Raw genomic sequence first — 20,722 nt, 5'->3', positions numbered from 1 at the left:
TTCAACTGCCCTTGTGATAGCACAGCCATCTGACTCTGAATGATTCATACCTCTCCCAAAATGCCTGGAAAGCAGTCCAGAAGTACTCTTAGACGTGTGCTATCTACTGAGGCAAAATTGGCATCAGTTGCCAAGACTGCTTTCTGCCAGCTTAATGTGTATCTAGTGAAGGGTTATCTAGTCTATAATGACAGAAAGTCAGATCCTGGTTAGATTAGTGCAATGTATTTTACATGGGGTTATCTCTAAAGAGGGTTCAGAATTTGCAACTGGTACAGACTTAGTCAGCTAGAGAGCTTGTTACACCTATATTGTATTAGTTACATTATCTTACAATACTCTGCACTGGCTGTGTACTTGATTTTGGAGCAAATGCACTGTGCCAGTTTGGGCTTTAAAGCTCCATATGATTTGGGACCAAGTTACTAAGGACAGTATGAGTCTGTCAACGTGTTACCATCACTATTGACAGTCCTATTGTCTACCCCGCAATCAAAAGCTATTAGGCTGGAGGCTGCTAACAACGGAGTGTTCTCAAGAGTGACTATTTATTAACTGCATTTAATACATTGAAACTTTTAGCTGCTGTTACTGATGTATGTGCATGTTTAATTGTAATTGTACTTTCATGTGTTTTGCAATCTTGCAAGTCACTGCATGAGAGCAGTGTGCCCTGAAATGTTAATAACATTTACATATTAATATATTTTAAATAATAAACAATAAATACATTTTCTTCTGATCTCTTCAATATTTATAACACTTGCTATTGATAGTTTATTTACATTAAGTAGCACATAACAAACAACTAAGACATCCTATCTTCTGACAAAGAATCTGGCCTCTGGTTACCAAGCTGTGTTCTTCTATTGTGTTCTTTGATTTAAGCATGGGGCATATAGTTAAGGTTGTTCAAAAGTTGTTACAGAATTATGTTTATGTCCAAAAGCTCGCAGTCTTAAGTTCAAAAATGAAAGGCTTACCATTTCAAGACTTGCTGCAGATGACAATGAGTCTTGAGATTCATGTCTGTAGGACAATCCATTGGTCTGAGTCGAATCTGTAGGGAGATGTTATATCATAACTTGTGCAATGAATTTCAAATAGAATAACAGAATCTTATTAGAAAATCTTTAAAATGTATCAGAATTTTCATCTTGATGCTGAACAGATAGAATGCATCTCTAAAATTCATTCAAAGAGTTGCAAATCATGCTTTAGCATCTATGAAACAAAATGCTCTGTCCCATTACACAGAAAATATAGAATTTTAAAAATAACTGCTTAGATCCTCAAAATGAAGGAACCATGAACAAGAAAAAAAACTATCCAGTTGCTAATTGCCATACATAAATGTATCTTGCCAACATGGTTAGATGGAAGAGTCCAGACACTCTTCTCTCCCTTGTCCTTTTCTCTTTTTTGAAGAGTGATGCCTGAAGAGGACAAGGGCCCTGCTCATAGTTAAGCCCTATACAGAAGATGAAACTCTACAAAACACTTTTTCCTTGCATACAGAGTGTACACATGAGTAAGGATCTCTCCTCTTAAGACATGTTGCTTTTCCTATAGAGACTGGGACAACAGAGAAATGGATAAGTAATGAATGAGGCTAAACTTCTGATACACCTATGGCTGAAGTTCTAGATGTTATATGACTCTCTCCTCCAACACATCAGCACAACAAATGGTATAGAAACATGTTTCCCAGTACATGGATGTAAGAACTTGTCAGAGTATAGGTCTGAATACTAGAGAATATTGTCTCTTTAAGGAAACTTATGACATAATAGACATGTGCAGTGGATTTCTGCTGAGTCTGTACATCTGATGCAATCCAGGGTGTACCACCAGAAAGATTTGTAGTAAATGAAATCAGAGTATGCCAGGTAGGCTGTGCACCTCAAAGTTATAAAGAAATGCTAGAACCACCAGTGGATGAGCAGGAGAAACGGAACTCAGCAATGGATTCAGAGTTTGAATCACTTGTAAAGCAGAAAATGTTTGAGGTATGTGATTTACCACCATCACATAGTGCATTAGGTGCAAAGTGGGTGGTCTGTTAAAAAGTGTTGCCAGATGGTACATTGAAGTACAAGGCAAGATTAGTGGTACAGGGTTTTTCACAAGGAAAGTTCATTTCTTATAATGAAACATGCACCCACGGCTAGAGCAGAATCTTTGTGATTGGTATTATCTCTAGCAGCAAAACAAAATTGGGTGATCAATCATTTTGATTGTGACACCACATATCTGAAAGCACCATTACAAGAAATTGTTTATATGAAACAAACACCTGGGTATGAATCTAATAAACTCCAAAAGGTCTACAGACTAAAAAAGGCCCTACATGGATTGAAACAAAGTGCAAGGTGTTGGCATCAGTGTTTGCATGATGTCTGGATAAAATAGGTTTCAAAAGAAGTGTGGCAGACCAATGTGTTTACATAAAAGGGTCTGGAGATGAATTCATGATATTATTGGCTTATGTTGATGATCTATGTATTACAGCTAAGTCAAAGAAATTAGTACAACAATTTGCACAGCAACTTGGTGAACATTTCAAGTTGAAAGATCTGGGAGAAGTACAGTACTATCTAGGCATAGATATACTGAGGAACAAAAATGGTGATATTTTCTTAAACCAGAAAAGGAAAATAGAACAGTTGATAACAAAATTTGGATTAACAGATGCAAAAATAACCAACACACCTATGTCACCAGAATTCCTGAAAAACACGTGATGAATGTTTTCAAAGTGTGAAATCGTATCAGTCTGGAATTGGAAGTTTGTTGCATCTAGTGTTATGGACATGTCCAGACATTGCATTTGCAGTAGGCTATCTAAACAGGAAAATTGCTAAACCTACACAGAGTGAATGGCAAGGTTTAAAAGGGTTCTAAAATACTTAAAAGGAACTATGGACTATTGTTTAAAATTACCAAAAGATGGACCAGAGACACCTGTTATGTATGTAGGTACTGTAGTTCATTTGCAGAAGAGACTGATAGAAAGTCTGTAACAGGTTATGTATGCAAGTGCAGTAATTGGCTGGAAAACCAGAAAACAAACAACAACCACAGTATCTACAACAGAAGCAGAATTTGCCGCATTGTCTGAAGCATGTAATGAGGTAATATGGTTCAAGCAATTACTCAAAGATGTACAGATAGACTGTGAAATGCCAATTACTATTTTTGAAGATTCATAGTCCTGTGTTGCAATGGCTAATTCAGAAAGCTAAAAGCTAGGACTAAGTATGTGGATGTAAAATACCAAAACATGAAAAGTATAACACAAACAGGAATAATTGAATTAAGATATTGTGAAACAGAAAAGAACCTAGCTGATATGTTTACAAAGCCTTTAAGTATTCAAAAACATGAACATACGGTAAACAGGTTGGGAATGCAAAAATACACAGAGTAAAAATTGTGTATGAACCTGTATGAATATGTAAATATGAAAAAACCGCTTGCCATAACTATTCACGAGAAATATTCAGACGGGTGTCAGAGTATAGGCCTGAATACTAGATAATATTGTCTCTTTAAGGAACGTTATGACATAATAGACACATACAATGGATTTCTGCTGAGTCACTGTACATCTGATGCAATCCAGGTAGCAAGATTGCATCAGCAAGATAGATATAAAAGTAACCAAGTTGGTACCATGCTTCTGTGGGTGGAGTTTGAAGTTCTGCTCATAATGCTGTTGGTTTGATGTCTGGAGTGCTGTAAATAGCTGCTGTAAATATTTTCCTGAAACTACAAGATAAAAATGTTCGCTGGAACAAGACAACAAATTGTCTGTGAGTTATATTGTTGAAATCTCTCAGAGCAAAAGTTCCGTTGTGTCTTATATCTTCCCTGCTGTCTGGAGAAAACATAAATTTTCTTTCCGGGACTCTGCTCACTACTTAAAAGTGATTTATTTCACACACATTCTGACAGAACTGACCTTTGGAATTATCAGCATTCTCCTTTTTCTTTTGAGATCTCCCCAAACTTTTGCTTCTAGACCAGGAAAAAAAGGGGCCTTTTTTCTTTTTCTCTGAGTCTTCCTCTCCAGATTCCTCATTTAAAGATCGCCCAGACTTGGATTTTCCACTTAACTACCATTAAAATATAATTTTTAAAAATTAGCTGGAAACGTCATACTAATTTAATCACTAAACTTATAGTGATACTTATAGTCTTATCCACAATTAACTTTAATTTCTATTATAGCTCCTATGATATCTAATTGATTAATTAACTGATTTTATTTATAGCCACTTTTCCATTAAAATAGTGCTCAAGATAAGAAACAATGATAACATGCAGATAAAATGTATCTTATTTAAAATGTAACCACATCAATTCAAACTTATCACAGTTGATAGTTTAAGGAAAAGTCAGTTCTCAATGTGATTTGTTGAAAAGCAGAGGTAGATGCCTTTGCTCTCCTTCTCCACAGCTGATAGAAAAGAGCATTTCTGTAGCAGAAAACTATGGTTTCCCATTTTGTCTGAACTACACCTAACTCACAATTAGGCAATATAAACAACCATTATTGTTTTATGATGGGCAGGTAATCTAGCTCATGGGTTGCATGTAGCTTGTCGCTTGTTTTTGCAGCATAAATCTTCCTGAAACCCCAATGGAAAAAGAAAAAACAGCAAAGGAAGAATGGCCAATCCTTGAAGCCTCCAGGAATTTTGATTCTTCTATAAAAGAAAACATGGGTCCCTCCTAAGAAGAAATTTTAGTTTTATCCAGTCACTTCAGGTTTCCAGGTTTTTTTGGGGGGGGGGGGTTAGACAGATTGCCGCCTTATCGTGGTGAAGGGGCTTAAGTAACACAGAAAAGCTATGGGCTATGCTGTGCAGGGACACCCAAGAGTGGACAGGTCATAGTGGAGAGTTCCAACTAAACGCAATCCACCTGGAGTAGGAATTGGCAATGCCACTCCAGTATCTTTGCCAAGAATGCCCCATGATCAGAAACAAAAGGCTAAAAGATATGACGCTGGAAGATGGGACCCTCAGGTCAAAAGGCGTCCAACATACTACTGAGGAAGAGCAGAGGACAAGTACAAGTAGCTCCAGAGCTAATGAAGTGGTTGGTCCAAAACCGAAAGGATGCTCAGCTGTGGACGTGCCTGGAAGTGACGGGAAAGTCCAATGCTGCAAAGAAAAATACTGCATAGGAACCTGGAATGTAAGATCTATGAACCTTGGCAAGCTGGATGTGGTCAAACAGGAGGTGGCAAGAATAAACATTGACATCCTGGGTGTCAGTGAACTAAAATAGACAGGAATGGGCGAATTCAATTCAGATGATTATCATATCTACTATTGTGGGCAAGAATCCCATAGAAGGAATGGAGTAGCCCTCATAGTCAACAAAAGAGTGGGAAAAGTTGTAATGGGATATAATCTCAAAAATGATAGAATGATATCAATACGAATCCAAGGCAGACCTTTCAATATCACAGTAATCCAAGTTTATGCACCAACCACCAATGCGGAGGAGACTGAAATTGACCAATTTTATGAAGATTTACAACACCTTCTAGAACTGACACCAAAGAAATATGTTCTTCTCATTCTAGGGGATTGGAATGCTAAAGTAGGGAGTCAAGAGATTAAAGGAACAACAGGGAAGTTTGGCCTTGGAGTTCAAAATGAAGCAGGGCAAAGGCTAATAGAGTTTTGTCAAGAGAACAAGCTGGTCATCACAAACACTCTTTTCCAACAACACAAGAGGCGACTCTATACATGGAAATCACCAGATGGGCAATATCAAAATCAGATTGATTATATTCTCTGCAGCCAAAGATGGAGAAGCTCTATACAATCAGCAAAAACAAGACCTGGAGCTGACTGTGGCTCTGATCATCAGCTTCTCATAGCAAAATTCAAGCTTAAACTGAAGAGAGTAGGAAAAACCACTGGGCTAGTCAGGTATAATCTGAACCAGATCCCTTATGAATACACAGTGGAAGTGAAGAACAGACTTAAGGAACTAGATTTGGTGGACAGAGTACCTGAAGAACTTTGGACAGAGGCTCGTAACATTTTATAGGAGGCAGCAACAAAAACCATCCCAAAGAAAAGGATATGCAAGAAAGCAAAGTGGCTATCCAATGAGGCCTTAGAAATAGCAGAGAGGAGAAGGGAAACAAAATGCAAAGGAGATGCGGAAAGTTACAGAAAATTGAATGCAGACTTCCAAAGAATAGCAAGGAGAGATAAGAGGGCCTTCTTAAATGAACAATGTAAAGAAATAGAGGAAAATAATAGAAAAGGAAAAACCAGAGATCTGTTCAGGAAAACTGGAGATATTAGAGGAATATTTTGTGCAAAGATGGACATGATAAAGGACAAAAATGGGAGGGACCTAAGAGAAGCAGAAAACATCAAGAAGAGGTGGTAAGAATACACAGAGGAATTATACCAGAAAGATTTGGATATCCCGGACAACCCAGATAATGTGGTTCCTGACCTTGAGGCAGACATCCTGGAGAGTGAAGTCAAGTGGGCCTTAGAAAGCTTGGCTAACAACAAGGCCAGTGGAGGTGATGGCATTCCAGATGAACAATTTAAAATCTTAAAAGATGACGCTGTTAAGGTGCCACATTCAATATGCCAGCAAGTTTGGAAAACTCAACAGTGGCCAGAGGACTGGAAAAGATCAGTCTACATCCCAATCCCAAAGAAGGGCAGTGCCAAAGAATGCTCCTACTACCGTACAATTGCACTCATTTCACACGCTAGCAAGGTTATGCTCAAAATCCTCCAAGGTAGGCTTCAGCAGTATGTGGACTGAGAACTCCCAGAAGTACAAGTTGGATTCCAAAGGAGCAGAGGAACTAGAGACCAAATTGCTAACATGTGCTGGATTATAGAGAAAGCAGAGAGTTCCAGAAAAAAAAATCTACTTCTGCTTCATTGACTATACAAAAGCCTTTGACTGTGTGGACCACAGCAAACTATGGCAAGTCCTTAAAGAAATGGGAGTGCCTGGCCACCTTATCTATTTCCTGAGAAACCTATACATGGGACAGGAAGCAACAGTTAGAACTGGATGTGGAACAACTGATTGGTTCAAAATTGGGAAAGGAGTACGACAAGGCTGTACATTGTCCCCCAGCTTATTCAACTTATATGCAGAATACATCATGCGAAAGGCTGCACTGGAGGAATCCCAAGCCAGAATTAAGATTGCTGGAAGAAACATCAACAACCTCCGACATGCAGATGATACCACTTTGATGGCAGAAAGTGAGGAGGAATTATGGAACCTTGTAATGAGGGTGAAAGAGGAGAGTGCAAAAAACGGTCTGAAGCTCAACATCAAAAAAAACTAAGATCATGGCCACTGGTCCCATCACTTCCTGGGAAATAGAAGGGGAAGATATGGAGGCAGTGACAGATTTTACTTTCTTGGGCTCCATGATCACTGCAGATGGAGACAATAGCCACGAAATTAAAATATGCCAGCTTCTTGGGAGGAAAGCGATGACAAACCTAGACAGCATCTTAAAAAGCAGAAATATCACCTTGCCAACAAAAGTCCGCATAGTCAAAGCTATGGTTTTTCCTGTAGTGATGTATGGAAGTGAGAGCTGGACCATAAAGAAATCTGACCGGCGAAGAATTGATGCTTTTGAACTGTGGTGCTGGAGGAGACTCTTGAGAGTCCCCTGGACTGCAAGGAGAACAAACCTATCAATTCTAAAGGAAATCAACCCTGAGTGCTCACTGGAAGGACAGATCCTGAAGCTGAGGCTTCAATACTTTGGCCATCTGATGAGAAGGGAAGACTCCCTGGAAAAGACGCTGATGTTGGAAAAGTGTGAGGGCAAGAGGAGAAGGGGACGACAGAGGATGAGATGGTTGGACAGTGTCATCGAAGCAACCAACATGAATGTGACCCAACTCTGGGAGGCAGTGGAAGATAGGAGAGCCTGGAGTGCTCTGGTCCATGGGGCCACGAAGAGTCGGACACGACTAAACGACTAAAGAACAACAATAAGATGGGTCTCAGGAGGCTTCAAGGATGGGGTCTGTACTCTCAGAGCCTGCCCCTTCCTGTTCTATGAGGGTGGTATTTATTGTAGTGTGGAATGGTAGCTTCAGCTCTGTAACAGCTTCAGCTAAGTAGGTTTGATATATCTGGGATTTAGGTCCATCACTCTGTAGCTAACAACCATCCAGGTCTAAGGTAGGGGTGAAGCATGAATTAAATGCCACTTGTATATTGGATAAGCAACACATAGGCTGATGTCTCTGTTAACAATTGAATGTTGGGTCTGAATAAACATGGGAAACTGCTTAAACTGGAAGGTTTTTTAATAATTGATTTATATATATGTAGATAGATAGATAGATAGATAGATAGATAGATAGATAGATAGATAGATAGATAGATAGATAGATAGATAGATAGATAGATAGATAGATAGATAGATAGATAGATAGATAGATAGATAGATAGATAGATAGATAGATAGATAGATAGATAGATAGATAGATATACACACGTATATTGAAGTGGCTAATGAAAACAAAATGTAGAAGCTGACTTAGATACTTAAAAGGTAAAAGATTATATAGCAGAAAATAACCTTTTTTGGTGTTGAAACATTCGACCACTCAGAACCAAAACTGTGCTTAGAAGTAGGGCTATTGGAAACATTTTGTGGATCAGAGATGGGACGTCCTTCTACCTCTGCCAAAATACATTCTTGGTAAACTGGAGATTTCAGAAAACGAGTATAACTATCAAACTTCATTAAGTTGAAAATCTGAAAAGCAAAAAGAATAACTTCTTAGATAGGGTTAAACAAATCCTTTACAAACTTCTATTTCACAAAAAATCTGAGTTTTTGCATGAAAATGATTACTTGTTCTAATAAGGGTTCCAATTTTAAGAAATTTCAAGACAACATAAATTATGTACATGTTTGTGAAATGTTATAAATAAATGTAGTACCTACATAAAGGTAAAGGTTCCCCTTGACAATTAAGTCCAGTCGTGTCTGACTCTGGGGGCTGGTGCTCATCCCTATTTGTAAGCCAAAGAACTGACATTTGTCTGTAGACACTTACCGCGATCATGACTAGACATAGAATGCCATTACCTTCCCACTGGGGTGGTACCTATTCATCTACTGCATTTACCCGCTTTCAAACTGCTAGGTTGGCAGGAGCTGGGACAAGCGACGGGAGCTCACCCTGTTGCATGGATTCAAACTGCCGACCTATTGAGCCCAGTGGCTCAGCAGTTTAACCCACAGTGCCACCCGCATCCCAGGTACCTCCATAACTTGAAATAAATTTATAATATGATTAGAAAGGATTTTATCAAGATGCTTCTTGGTGTACCCCCTTCCTCAGATGTATGGAGATCACTCATGAGTACAAAGTCTTCCTTGGCAGGGGCATCCTTGGTATAGAATATTCTGCCCATATAAGTTGACCTAATGTCAACCTACCTATTATTTGGATGCTAAGCCTTTTTATTTATTCCAGTCAGCATTTTAATAGTTCTACAGATGCAATCTAAAGCCTTTTAATATGCTTTAAATGTTCATCTGCTGTTTCTTGTAGGTGTTTTATGGGTCACCCAACATTGAAATCTGATATGATGAACAGTGATATAAATATATTTTACTTACTTTACGATGTATATATTGGGACCATGCTTACAGGGAGCAATGGGAGGGGGCGAAGAGCATATAACCAGTGGGCACAGTGACAGTAAGTGCACAATCTGAATCACGAAAGCAGTAGAAAAGTATACCCATTTAGTAGCAGAGCAAAATGCGCTGACCTGTTTGTACCAGATCCATACAGATCCACAGTCAAGGTTAGTACCTTCTGCACTGTAGCTCATTTTATGAATGTGTCTATTAGGCAAAAATAGTATTTGTAAACATTCAAAAATGTGTCACATCCCCAAAATTTCAGAAGGAAGGAAGGAAGGAAGGAAGGAAGGAAGGAATTACCTGAAGCTGTTGATCTTTGAACATATCTGGATGTGGTGCATTGAGAACATCATCTGCCAGTTGTGCCTGGCTATCAATATTAACTGGGGTTGTAGCTTTGCTACATAAAAATTTACTGAAGATCTCTCGGGCTCTGAAAGAAAGCTGCAAAGCACGTCCTATTATTCACATGCAAACAAAATAACATGCAAAATTGTTTAGAATGCAGGGCCGAACATGATATTCTGTTAAAAGTGAAAATGCTGTATGTTCAATCTACAATGCTTTTCTGTTTTAATAAGAGGCTATTCAAATGGAAAAATTTCACAGGAATTGAATATATTTGAAAAGATAATAAAAAATTGAGAACGTTGGCTAGAGCCACTACAAAGTGAAGAGTATGACTGAAATAATTAAGGACATGATGGGGGAAAGTGTAAGTTAAAATTGGATTATTCTAGAATTATTTTCAGAAATGACATACAGGGGGAAAACTTTCTCTGGAGAAGACTGCAGAATATACTGAGAAAACATAGGGGATTAAACTTGAAGAGACATATATTTGATGGAAAACTTAATTAGAGAAGAAGAGATAGAGGAAGTGATTAATAAATTAAAAGTAGGGAAAATTCCAGGAATTGATGGGTTGGGATTCGAGTATTCTAAGAATTTCAAGATGTTGCTACCTAAACTAAAGTCCCTTTTTGAGAATGGAAGGGGAAGAAATTCCACTATTTTGGAAACATTTATTATTTACCCAACTGATCCTGGCCTATTTCTTTATTAAGATGCAAAATTATTTACAGCAATATTAGCAAAGAGAATGAATACCTGAATTACTAAATATATAAAAATAGATCAAATTGGTTTTATGATAAGGAGACAAATGTCAGATTTGACCATAAGAGTTTTCTGGTATCTTCAAAAACCAACTAAAAACATGGATGTTCGTACAGGCCTTCCCTCCAGTTAATCCTTGATTACCTGTTCTTTCTTTTCTCTTGCCATCTTGAATAATTTATTAATTTATTAGCTGATGTTATAATTTTTGTATATATTTGTAAGTTTTATTTATGCATCTGGAAGCCGCCTAGAGTGGTCGCAAGACCAGATGGGTGGGGTATAAATACAATAAATAAATAACTATTGTAAATATTGCAACAGTGTTAGTAAATGATGGAGTAACAAAGCAGATATCCTAAGGCCATGGTACTAGACAAGAATGTCCTCTTTTCTGGATTTTGTTTGTTTTGGTCATAGAATTGTTTGCAAACGTTATTAGAGAAGGTAGGTTAATTTGTGTTATAGATTGTAAAGACAGAGTAAAGATTAGTCGATTTGTTGATGATGTTTTATTAGGAATAGAAATCCATTAATGGTTGTGGATATGATAAAACTATATTTGAAAGAATTAGGAGAGATACGAATGGGGTTACAGATAAACTGGAGTAAATCAGATATGATGTTTAATTATGGTAAAGAGAAAAAAGAGTTGATAGGAGAAAATTTGACATGAATATTCAAAAAGTTATTAAATACTCAGGTATAAACATTAGAAAGAGTTCAGAACATTTGAAAGTAGTAAATTAAAAAGTATAAAAAGACATTAAAATAAATTATATGATCCCAGGAAGATTGAGTTTTCATAGTTTGGTAGAATAGCAGTATGTATTGTGATAAGCTTGGTTATGAAAGTTCATAAAATGATTTACTGATGGGATTTGTAATCACAAAGTTAGCCAAAATGAATTCATCTTGTTTCTGTGTGTGAGTTGAGAGTGGAAATTTCCAAAGTTGATTCCTAGCTGTACCTCTGTACTGTCCAGCATGGTCTTATCACGTAACTAAGCAACCTGGCTAGTACAGAGTGAGTGAAGACTAAACAACTTTTCCTTAAGCCTCATGGGAACAAGAAAGGAGGAGATTCTACCACGAGGGAGACGGAAGATGGATGCCAAAATACAGGACTCGGCATGGACTATCTAATCCAAAGGACAGTAAGCCTGAGTTTTTCCTATTGAGAAAGTTTACTTTGGATTTTCCAGAAGCCTGATGGAATGTTGTTTTGATGATGGACATTAGGACTTGTAGTTTGTTTTAATATGTAGTTTTTCCTGAAGCCGGATGTTAGCTAGATGTTTTATTATTTTCGTTTGTTTCAGAGGAATTTTATCTCCTGTCAATGGGGATGGAATTGTAAATTGTAAATATGCTTTGCTATGCTTTGCTTAAACTGATTTCTCATAGAACTATATTTTTCTAATAAAAAATGAATATGCCTAACCTCTGTAAGTTAGCTTCTTGAATAGACACAAGCTGTTATAAATAATTAGCTTATCTAAATTGATGCATTTTACAAGGCCACGTATACTTAACGCTACCAATTTGGGTCCAACTGATTCATGAGTGCTAGAAGGATGGAATTCCCTGGTACTCATGTGTGTGGCTTGGTTCTCAATGAAATCGGTCAGACTTGGTGCCAGAGTAAATTTTAGCTACCCTAAGGCAAAACGTACGGACCCAGTTTGCCTGGTAAAGGAGCGATTTACTCTGAAACCTCTCTGCCCGTGACTGAGCAATTTCTTAGGAAACTGACTTTGCTGACATGTATAACGAAGATTTTATCTAAGATTAATTTTTTATTTAAGATGTTAATGATAAAGATAACTGAAGAAGAGTTGAAAGACTTGCACAATGTGATTAAAATTTTTGTAATGGAGGTAAAAGAGCAAGGATAAATAAATAAAAAGAAGTGGTATAAATCTCCAAAAAATAGCAGGGTTAGGTCTTCCTAATTTAAAAATTTATAATATATCGCTAAGCAATTGAGACACACAATTGATACACTATCTCAGTTCGATGATTTAATATGGTTAGATATGGATCTACAGATAGTTAGTTGGCAACTTGAGAATATCTTATTTAGACAACATAATACTAATACACTAAAAATTGTTAATTCTTTTCTAAAAATATGTTTTTAATTTGGAACAAATACAGGGATATATTTATTCCTGTCAATTTTCCCATTATACCCAGTGATGTAACTGGAAGAATTTCCAGAAAACTTGAAGCAGAATTTAGAGGAAGTACTGAAGATGAAACAAGCTATTAGGGCAAAAGATTGGATAGAAAAGATAGGAAAGAACAAATTAAATAAGTGTTAGGTATGGAGAGAATGTCTTGGTTTCAACTTATTCAGTTAGAGCAGTTGTTTAAACATTGAGTTAAAAGATGTAGCAAATGTAGGAAGCTTAGGAAATTTGAAGAAATAGTATAGCAGAAGGAAGAAATAGATGAATATAAGATAATGAAAGGGAAAACAAGCAAAATTTATAAAATATTAGACACTTAAGATTTTCTTAGATCAATGAGGGAGTATGATAGGGGAGAGGAAATAATACTGAGGTATGCAAAAGGTATAGGATATAAAAATACTGAAGTCTATTTCTATAGGGATAAAGGATTTTTTAATAAATTAATTTTGTTATGACATTTAATTTCAATAAAATGAAATGAAATAGATAATACTTTTTCTAAGATGTGTTGGTAAGGTTGTCAGAAACTTGGTACTTATTTTCATATGTGGAGGGAATCAAACTTTCGGAAGTTAGTTTTTAAGAAATAAATGATATAATTAAATTAATTATAGAGTTATGTCCTAAAATTGCATTTTAATCAATATTTGATAAGGAAAAATGGAAATAAATTACAAAAAAATTAACATCAATTTTATTAGCAGCAGCAAGATTAATAATAGCAAATAGTTGGAGAATAAACTATGATTTCCAATTAAAAGAAATGTACGGTATAAAGAAACTTGGAATACAGCCATTAATGATAATTTTAAAGTCAAAAAGGTTTGTTAAATAAGAATAATTTTATAGGTATCTGGGAGAAATATCATTAACAAATGGAAAGGTGTATCTTCACAAGAGTCAATGCCATTCTGGAAGGGGTAGGGGACTCTGCACGGGGAAGAAAATTGATTATATTGTATCTGCGAATGGTCCTGGTGGGAGGGGAACATATTGTGTTTTATTGTATTGTTTAAATGGATGTATACTGTTAGTTACATAATTTTTCTTTATAATCTTTGTTATATTCTTTTTTTCTTGTTAATTTTTTTTAAAAAGATCTAAAGTTCTTAACAGATTATTTAACTGATAAAGTGTGCAATTACTTTTTGGAATAATTGGGTAATCATTAGGATTGTAGAGCAGACTTAAGACTTTATTAAGATTTTGGATAATCTGTGTGGGGATGCTATTGAGACTCTGGAGTTAAATAATATTGATGACCAAATGGACACTCAAAGAGAGATGGTGTCATGATCATGAGAAATGTGGTTAAGAGCATGTCATGTGAATGGGTTATATAGTCAAGAGAAATGTAACATGGAGTCAGAATGGTTCTTTGTAACAATGCTTTGAAGGACTTTGGAATGTGTTTTTCTGAAGAAGCTGTGAGAATGTTTTCCTGCACTGAGTTACGGACTTGGACAAGATAAGGAGGTGGCCATGGAAGACTCAATATTCCAGGCTAATTGGAGAAGAAAAACAACACCTGGACTGTTTAATGGGAAAATGGGGTGGAGAAAGGTGTTACAGCCCCTAAATTCTAATTGGTTGACATCTTGATGGACCAGGAAGAAGGGAGGAGATTGGGAAAGTAGAAAAATGGAGATTGTGTTATGTAAAAGGCTCCTTTTACCTTTTCTTTTATGCTAAAATGAGGGATTAAGACCCGGACAGTAGACCGGGCCTACCGGGGGAAGCCCTCCCCTAGGAAAGCCGGTGGCGGCGGGGGAGCTCCGAGAGGCCTCTGGCAGCCACGCCGAAGCCCTCGGAGTCCTCCAGCAGCGACGATGGCAGCAGTGGGGCGGCGCTGAAATCCTTGGAGTTCTCCAGCAGCGGCAATGGCAGAGGCGGGGGACCCCTGGAAGGCTTCAGAAAGGTAAGGTTTTGTTTTTAAAATTTTATTTTAATTTTGTGCGTGGGGGGGTTATTGGGTGGGTTACGGATTAAATGGTTTTCAATGCATTCCTATGAGGAATGCATTTTTGACCTGCGTACTTTTCAACCTACGGACTCCATTCCAATACGGATTAATTCCATAGGTCGAGACCCCACTGTAATGTCATGTATATATGTATCGTCTATGCTGATATATGAAGTCTGAATAGATTATGCCATAAATTGTTATCAAACTCTCTTGGTATTTTTCCTAAACTCTCTGTGTCTTTATTCTGTTCATTAAAAGGGAGGATTTGATAAGAGACTCTGTTTAACTTGTTATTTTGGGCTCCAAGGTTTGTTTTCACTAACAGAGTGTTCTTGGAGTTTCAATATCCTAACGCTGACTCCAAACTTCTAGAGAGGCAAATGCCACATCTGTTGTTGGAGTTGGCACCCAGCCAACAGGTACTAAATTCCGTCATGCTATTTACAATCACACTCTATTGGGACTCAGAAACATGTTACAAACAGATCTTATCAGAAGCTGGCAAGAGTTTGTGACAGAACAAGTGAAAAGAGATGCCCAGTGGAAAGGAGGCTTCTGTAAGCCCAGGATTTTGGAAGACTTGTGTTATGGCAGAGCTACATCTCAGTTTCTGATGATGAAATCATATGGCACAGAGAGGTCGTGGCAAGTATCTGGTATTTATTGCTATTATTATGAAGTCAGTATCCTATGCAAGGGAAAAGTTCCATATACAGTACTTAAAAAGATTAATAATCACTGTTGAACTCAGAGATTTCATCTAACATCAAAAGCAAAATATAATTCCCCTGTTTCTGTTGTGTGGTAGCTTCTTTTTCTTTTAGCACAGATTTGTTTGTCTGTTCGTTTTAGTCAGTAATAAATTATCTAGAAAAGTTGTCCAACATGCTAAAATCTGTAGCTGATATTTCTACAGTCGATAAAGATCAGAAATCATTAAATCACAATTCTTTAACCACATGTGGTGTATTTTATAAATAAGTTGCCAACACAGATTTTAAAAGGACAGTTTCTGGCATTTCCTTTCCGGAAAACTTTCTGTAAAGACAGTTTATCTAGTCTACAGTAGGTTCCATGAAGAAGAGCCCCAGGAAAGATCTAATACTTGTGCCAAATCTGAGAGCTTCCCAGAGCCTAAGGGACTCTTCAGACAAATAACAGCAAACCACAGGACTGAATTTTTTCCTGCAGAAAAGCCTACCAGTTCTGGAGGACAAAAGCAAACATCTTCCAGCTTTTCCAGGGGAGCCCCTGCTTTAGTCCAGAACACTGACTAAGAACATAAGACAGCTTTCTTTTAGGAATTACATGAATGCACTGGAGTGTAGAGAGGGCAATGGATCAGATGTGTGTAAGAGGCAAGCACACGCATCATTCATCCACTCAGTTCTGCTTCACAGACGCCTCCTCCATACACTGTGTAGAGAATACAGTGGAACTGCTCCTGATAGCTACTTTTTTACACCCCACCCCACTCTGGACATTTTACCTCTCAGTTAAATACTGGCAAGGGTCGGAGTATCCCCCAGTTACAGGTATTGAAACAGAAATCCACACAAACCCCAGACACTGATTTTCTACTCAGAGTAGGTATCTTAGAAGAGAAGCTGGTGAGATCAGTCCCACTGTGCACTCCATGTAAATCCTAGTGTGAACAGAATGACAGTAAATGCAGAGCCTGCTTTCCCCTCCCAGACACCACTGTCTTCTGTGCATTTTTGTATATCATCATCACCACCACCATCATGTGCTATTAAGTAATTTTTCCCCAGCTTTTCCATGTAGGCAGTACTCAGAAGTGCTTTATCATTCCCTTCTTCTGGGGGCAACCTGGGACGGAACAGCTTGCCCAAGGCAACACAAGGCTGGCTTTTCTCCTGGGGTGCACAATGGAGAATGGAACTCCCAATATCTGGCTCCAGAGAGCCAAACACTTAACTCAATGAGCTATCCAAACAGTTATTTCCAGTATATTCACACAATTCCTAATTTTAATATGCTAAAAAAGGATAAAGTTGGTGGACATGTTTTTTGATTTTTCTCTTCTACTTGCTGCCTGAAGTTTGCTGAAATACAGCAGCATGAGAGACAAAGAGAGGCAATGTCATTTTGCAGAATATGTAGCTCATCATGTGGTGTAGAGAAAAGTCCTGTATTAAATCTCATATGTTTAATGCTATATTCTGGCCAGTTTTCTATGTACCTCCCAGAAAAAGAGCTTTAAACTGAGAATCATTAGATCTAGTCCAATCTGGGAAGAACACTCTGCGACCCACCAAATGCATGCAAAAATAACATACTAGAAAGCATTAAACTACTTACATAATTTTAAGTGTAACTTATGTAATATTAATATTCAATATTTTAAATAAAAAATAAACAGATGTACACGTGCACATTGTGAAATATAAGCAGCCCATGGCCATAAGGTCTTACCTCTCTTTTGTCATGAGCTGATATGTGGCTAAAATATTCACAAGCCTGCCAAAATAAAATATTTTCTTCACTAAATTCTTTCCGTAGAAACTCCTAGATGGACAAAAAGAGATTAAAATTAAACATTGTAAGCTATTATTGAAGGATGGCCAAATAGCAATTAAATAGTAATTACAATAATTTGGACTGTGAGACTGTCATAGAAGCATAAAATAATTGAGTTGGAAGGGGCCTATAAGGCCATCAGATCCAACCCCCCAGTTCAATGCAAAAGTGAAAATCAAAGCAGATCTGACAGATGGCTGCATTTTCTTTTCTTGGTTTATGTTGCTCACCATTTGTCCTTTTGCTATTAAGTAAGTTAGTTTTAAGTGAAATACTCCTTTCCAGCACTTACATGGCTCTACATTTTCATCAATGTAGAGCCATTCATTCTCCTTCACATATGCAGGAGGCAACAGTACCATGTTTGCAGAAGCTAACCTAAACAGAGACAAATGCTCTTTTAGAAGTTTAGGTAAACTTTTTAAAGATCATAAGGGCAGAATAGAGAAATATTTTAAGATGGTAAATTGCATTAGCATATAGAACAGGATAGATTTACATCACAGCAGACTACCATCAGTAGTATAAAATGGGGGAAACCTTGCCTACCTTTGGTGGCATCCTCCTATACCTTTGACTCTTGTAACTTAGCATCGTATTTGTTTATTACAAGAATTTAGAGTCTCACTGATTATGCTCCCAAATATGTTTGTTTTGCCTCAGAAAATCAAGATTTAATATTGCACTGCACACATGACTTCTACTAGCCCTTAGATATGCTACATTTTCAGTAAAAATGTATTGTACTTCAGTTTTGTTTGTGAATATCTATCTAAACTGAAACATCTGACACATTTTCCCAAGCTAACTGTAAGGTTATATAAAGTCCCAAAATTTCACAACTTCTTAATCTTCGCCTTAGATTTGAGCTACTCGGTTTGTAGAACTTCAGCTAGGTATCTCGTAATTCTATATGTCTACAGATAGACATATCGTTCTCATTCTTCTCCCAAAGTTGCATCAGAGATACCTGTTCTCATCTGTGCCACCAAGTGACTGGACAGTCCAAGCAGGGAAGAACCTCACATTGCAGTGGTGGAATGAGCCTCCTCGCCCCGAGTTCACTTGAGCCATGAGCTGTTTCCTACTGATTTACCGTATTTTTCGCTCCATAAGACGCACCTTTCCACAAGACAAACCAAATTTTTAGGAGAAGAAAACAGGAAAAAAATTATCTGCTTTCTTCTCCTAAAATTTGGTGAGCCTTATGGAGAGGTCCATCTTATGGAACACACCCTAGGGTCCTAGGGTGTGTTCCAGGACCCTTTGGAGCCTCCCCCTGCCTCCCTCGGGGGCCAGAGGGGGTGAAATCGCCACTTTCTGGGGCTCTTCTGAAGTTTCCCAAGCCTCAGAAGAGCCCCCAAAGATGGTGATTTCATCCCCTCTGGCCCCCAGGGGAGGCAGGGTCAGTCTCCAAAGAGTCCCAGGGTGTGTTCCAGGACCCTTTGGAGACTCACCCTGCCTCCCTCGGGGGCCAGAGGGGGCAAAATCGCCACCTTCTGGGGCTCTTCTGAGGCTTCCCAAGCCTAAAAAGAGCCCCAGAAGGTGGTGATTTTGCCCCTTCTGGCCCCCGGGGGAGGCAGGGTGAGTCTCCAAAGGGTCCTAGAACACACCCTAGGACCCTTTGGAGACTCACCCTGCCTCCCCCGGGCGACAGAGGGGGCAAAATAGGCAGCTTCCAGTACCTTTTCTGAGCCTTTCCAGGCTCAGAAAAGGTCCTGGAAGCTCCCGATTTTGCCCCCGCTGTCCCCGTGGGGGGGTGGGGGGGAGCCTGGCAAGGGTCCTGGGAGGCTCCCTTGGACCCTTGCCACGCTCCCCCACCCCCCCAATGGGGCCGGGGGGGGAAATCGCCAGCTTCTGGAAGTGTTTGGAGGCTCCCCAAGCCTCCAAGCACTCCCAGAAGCTGGTGATTTCCCCCCCGGCTCCGTGGGGGGTGGGGGGAGGGTGGCAAGGGTCCAAGGGAGGCTCCCAGGACCCTTGCCACCCTCCCCCACCCCCCCCACAGAGCCGGGGGGGGAAATCACCAGCTTCTGAGAGTATTTGGAGGCTTATCAAGCTTCCAAACACTCCCAGAACTTGGTGATTTCGCCAGGGCTGGCCCCGTGGGGGGGGGGTGGAGGGTGGCAAGGGTCCAAGGGAGGCTCCCTTGGACCCTTGCCACCCTCCGCCCACCCCCCACGGAGCCGGGGGGTAAAATCACCAGCTTCTGAGAGTGTTTTGAGGCTTGGGAAGCCTCAAAACACTCGCAGAACCTGGCGATTTTGCCAGTGCTGGCCCGTGCGTGGGTGGGAGGAGCGTCGCAAGGATCTGAGCGAGCTTCCAGGACCCTTGCGACGTTCCCCCCACCTGGAAGCTGGCGATTTCACCGGTGCTGGCCCCGTGGGGGGTGGGGGTGGGCGAGCCTCGCAAGGGTCCTGGAAGGCTCACCCGGACCCTTGCTACGCTCCCTCCCCCACTGAGCCAGCAACGACAAAATTGCTGCATTCACACCATTAGACACACTGACTTCCCCACCCACATTTTGGAGGGGAAAAAGTGCGTCTTATGGTGCAAAAAATACGGTATTCCCAAATGTATTTTAAAGCACAAGACTATGACTCTTTTTAAATTCTCACAAGCTTCAATGGGAAGATTCTGAAACAGGCTTAATTCTCTAGGTGTAATAATTAGGATTTTGTGGCTAATTTTAGCTGGATGGTGTTTTGTAAATATTAATATCAAAACTATATTTTGCATTTCCCTCATTACTTACAGAGAAATATTTAACCCCAATTGGATCCTGAAGAAGTCGTTCGAATGAAACGGCCCAACTTGCAACTCTTCTTTCTCGATGCCTTCGGCAGCTCTGGACACTTGGGAGGCTGGCATTGCTGCTGAGGCTATGGTCACTGACGCAGTCTTTCAAATCTGTGGTATTGAGCTCTGTTGCACAAGAAGATAATAAATGAACTCACCATCAATACATGAAGAAACAGAAACTTTTTGGGACATATTTTATTTAAATATTAAAAAACTCCAGAACCAATGAAATACACAACATTTTTTACAAAAATAAGTATATAGAAGTATATGGAGCTAAAATAAGCAAAATGATTTGCTAATTTATTGCTTACTGAACACCAAAAGCACAATTTCAACATATATAAACATCAACAACCATTTTTGAATTAATGAACTCTGAGGATGGTTGTAATATCA

General features: G+C 38.8%; 1 protein-coding gene across 9 annotated transcripts in view; it reads right to left on the bottom strand.

Moving 5' to 3' along the window:
• Positions 1 to 20,722, bottom strand: part of RGS12 (regulator of G protein signaling 12) — a 152,296-nt gene that overhangs the window by 52,536 nt on the left and 79,038 nt on the right. For all 9 annotated transcript variants that reach the window (XR_013545572.1, XR_013545571.1, XM_073001005.2 and 6 more), the window contains 6 exons: positions 20,277 to 20,446; positions 17,420 to 17,512; positions 10,001 to 10,144; positions 8,618 to 8,797; positions 3,965 to 4,118; positions 984 to 1,060 (listed from right to left, as the gene is read on the bottom strand). Coding sequence is in view for 7 of the 9 variants with exons in the window: in XM_073001005.2 (XP_072857106.2) it covers positions 984 to 1,060; positions 3,965 to 4,118; positions 8,618 to 8,797; positions 10,001 to 10,144; positions 17,420 to 17,512; positions 20,277 to 20,446 (818 nt within the window). In the remaining 2 variants the exon portion in view is untranslated. The remainder of the gene's footprint in view (positions 1 to 983; positions 1,061 to 3,964; positions 4,119 to 8,617; positions 8,798 to 10,000; positions 10,145 to 17,419; positions 17,513 to 20,276; positions 20,447 to 20,722) is intronic.

The sequence above is a fragment of the Pogona vitticeps genome, chromosome 5, assembly GCF_051106095.1.
Source record: "Pogona vitticeps strain Pit_001003342236 chromosome 5, PviZW2.1, whole genome shotgun sequence".
Classification (NCBI taxonomy): Eukaryota; Metazoa; Chordata; class Lepidosauria; order Squamata; family Agamidae; genus Pogona; species Pogona vitticeps.
The sequence above is the reverse complement of the archived record's forward strand: the minus strand, read 5'-3'. Positions and strand labels throughout refer to the sequence as shown.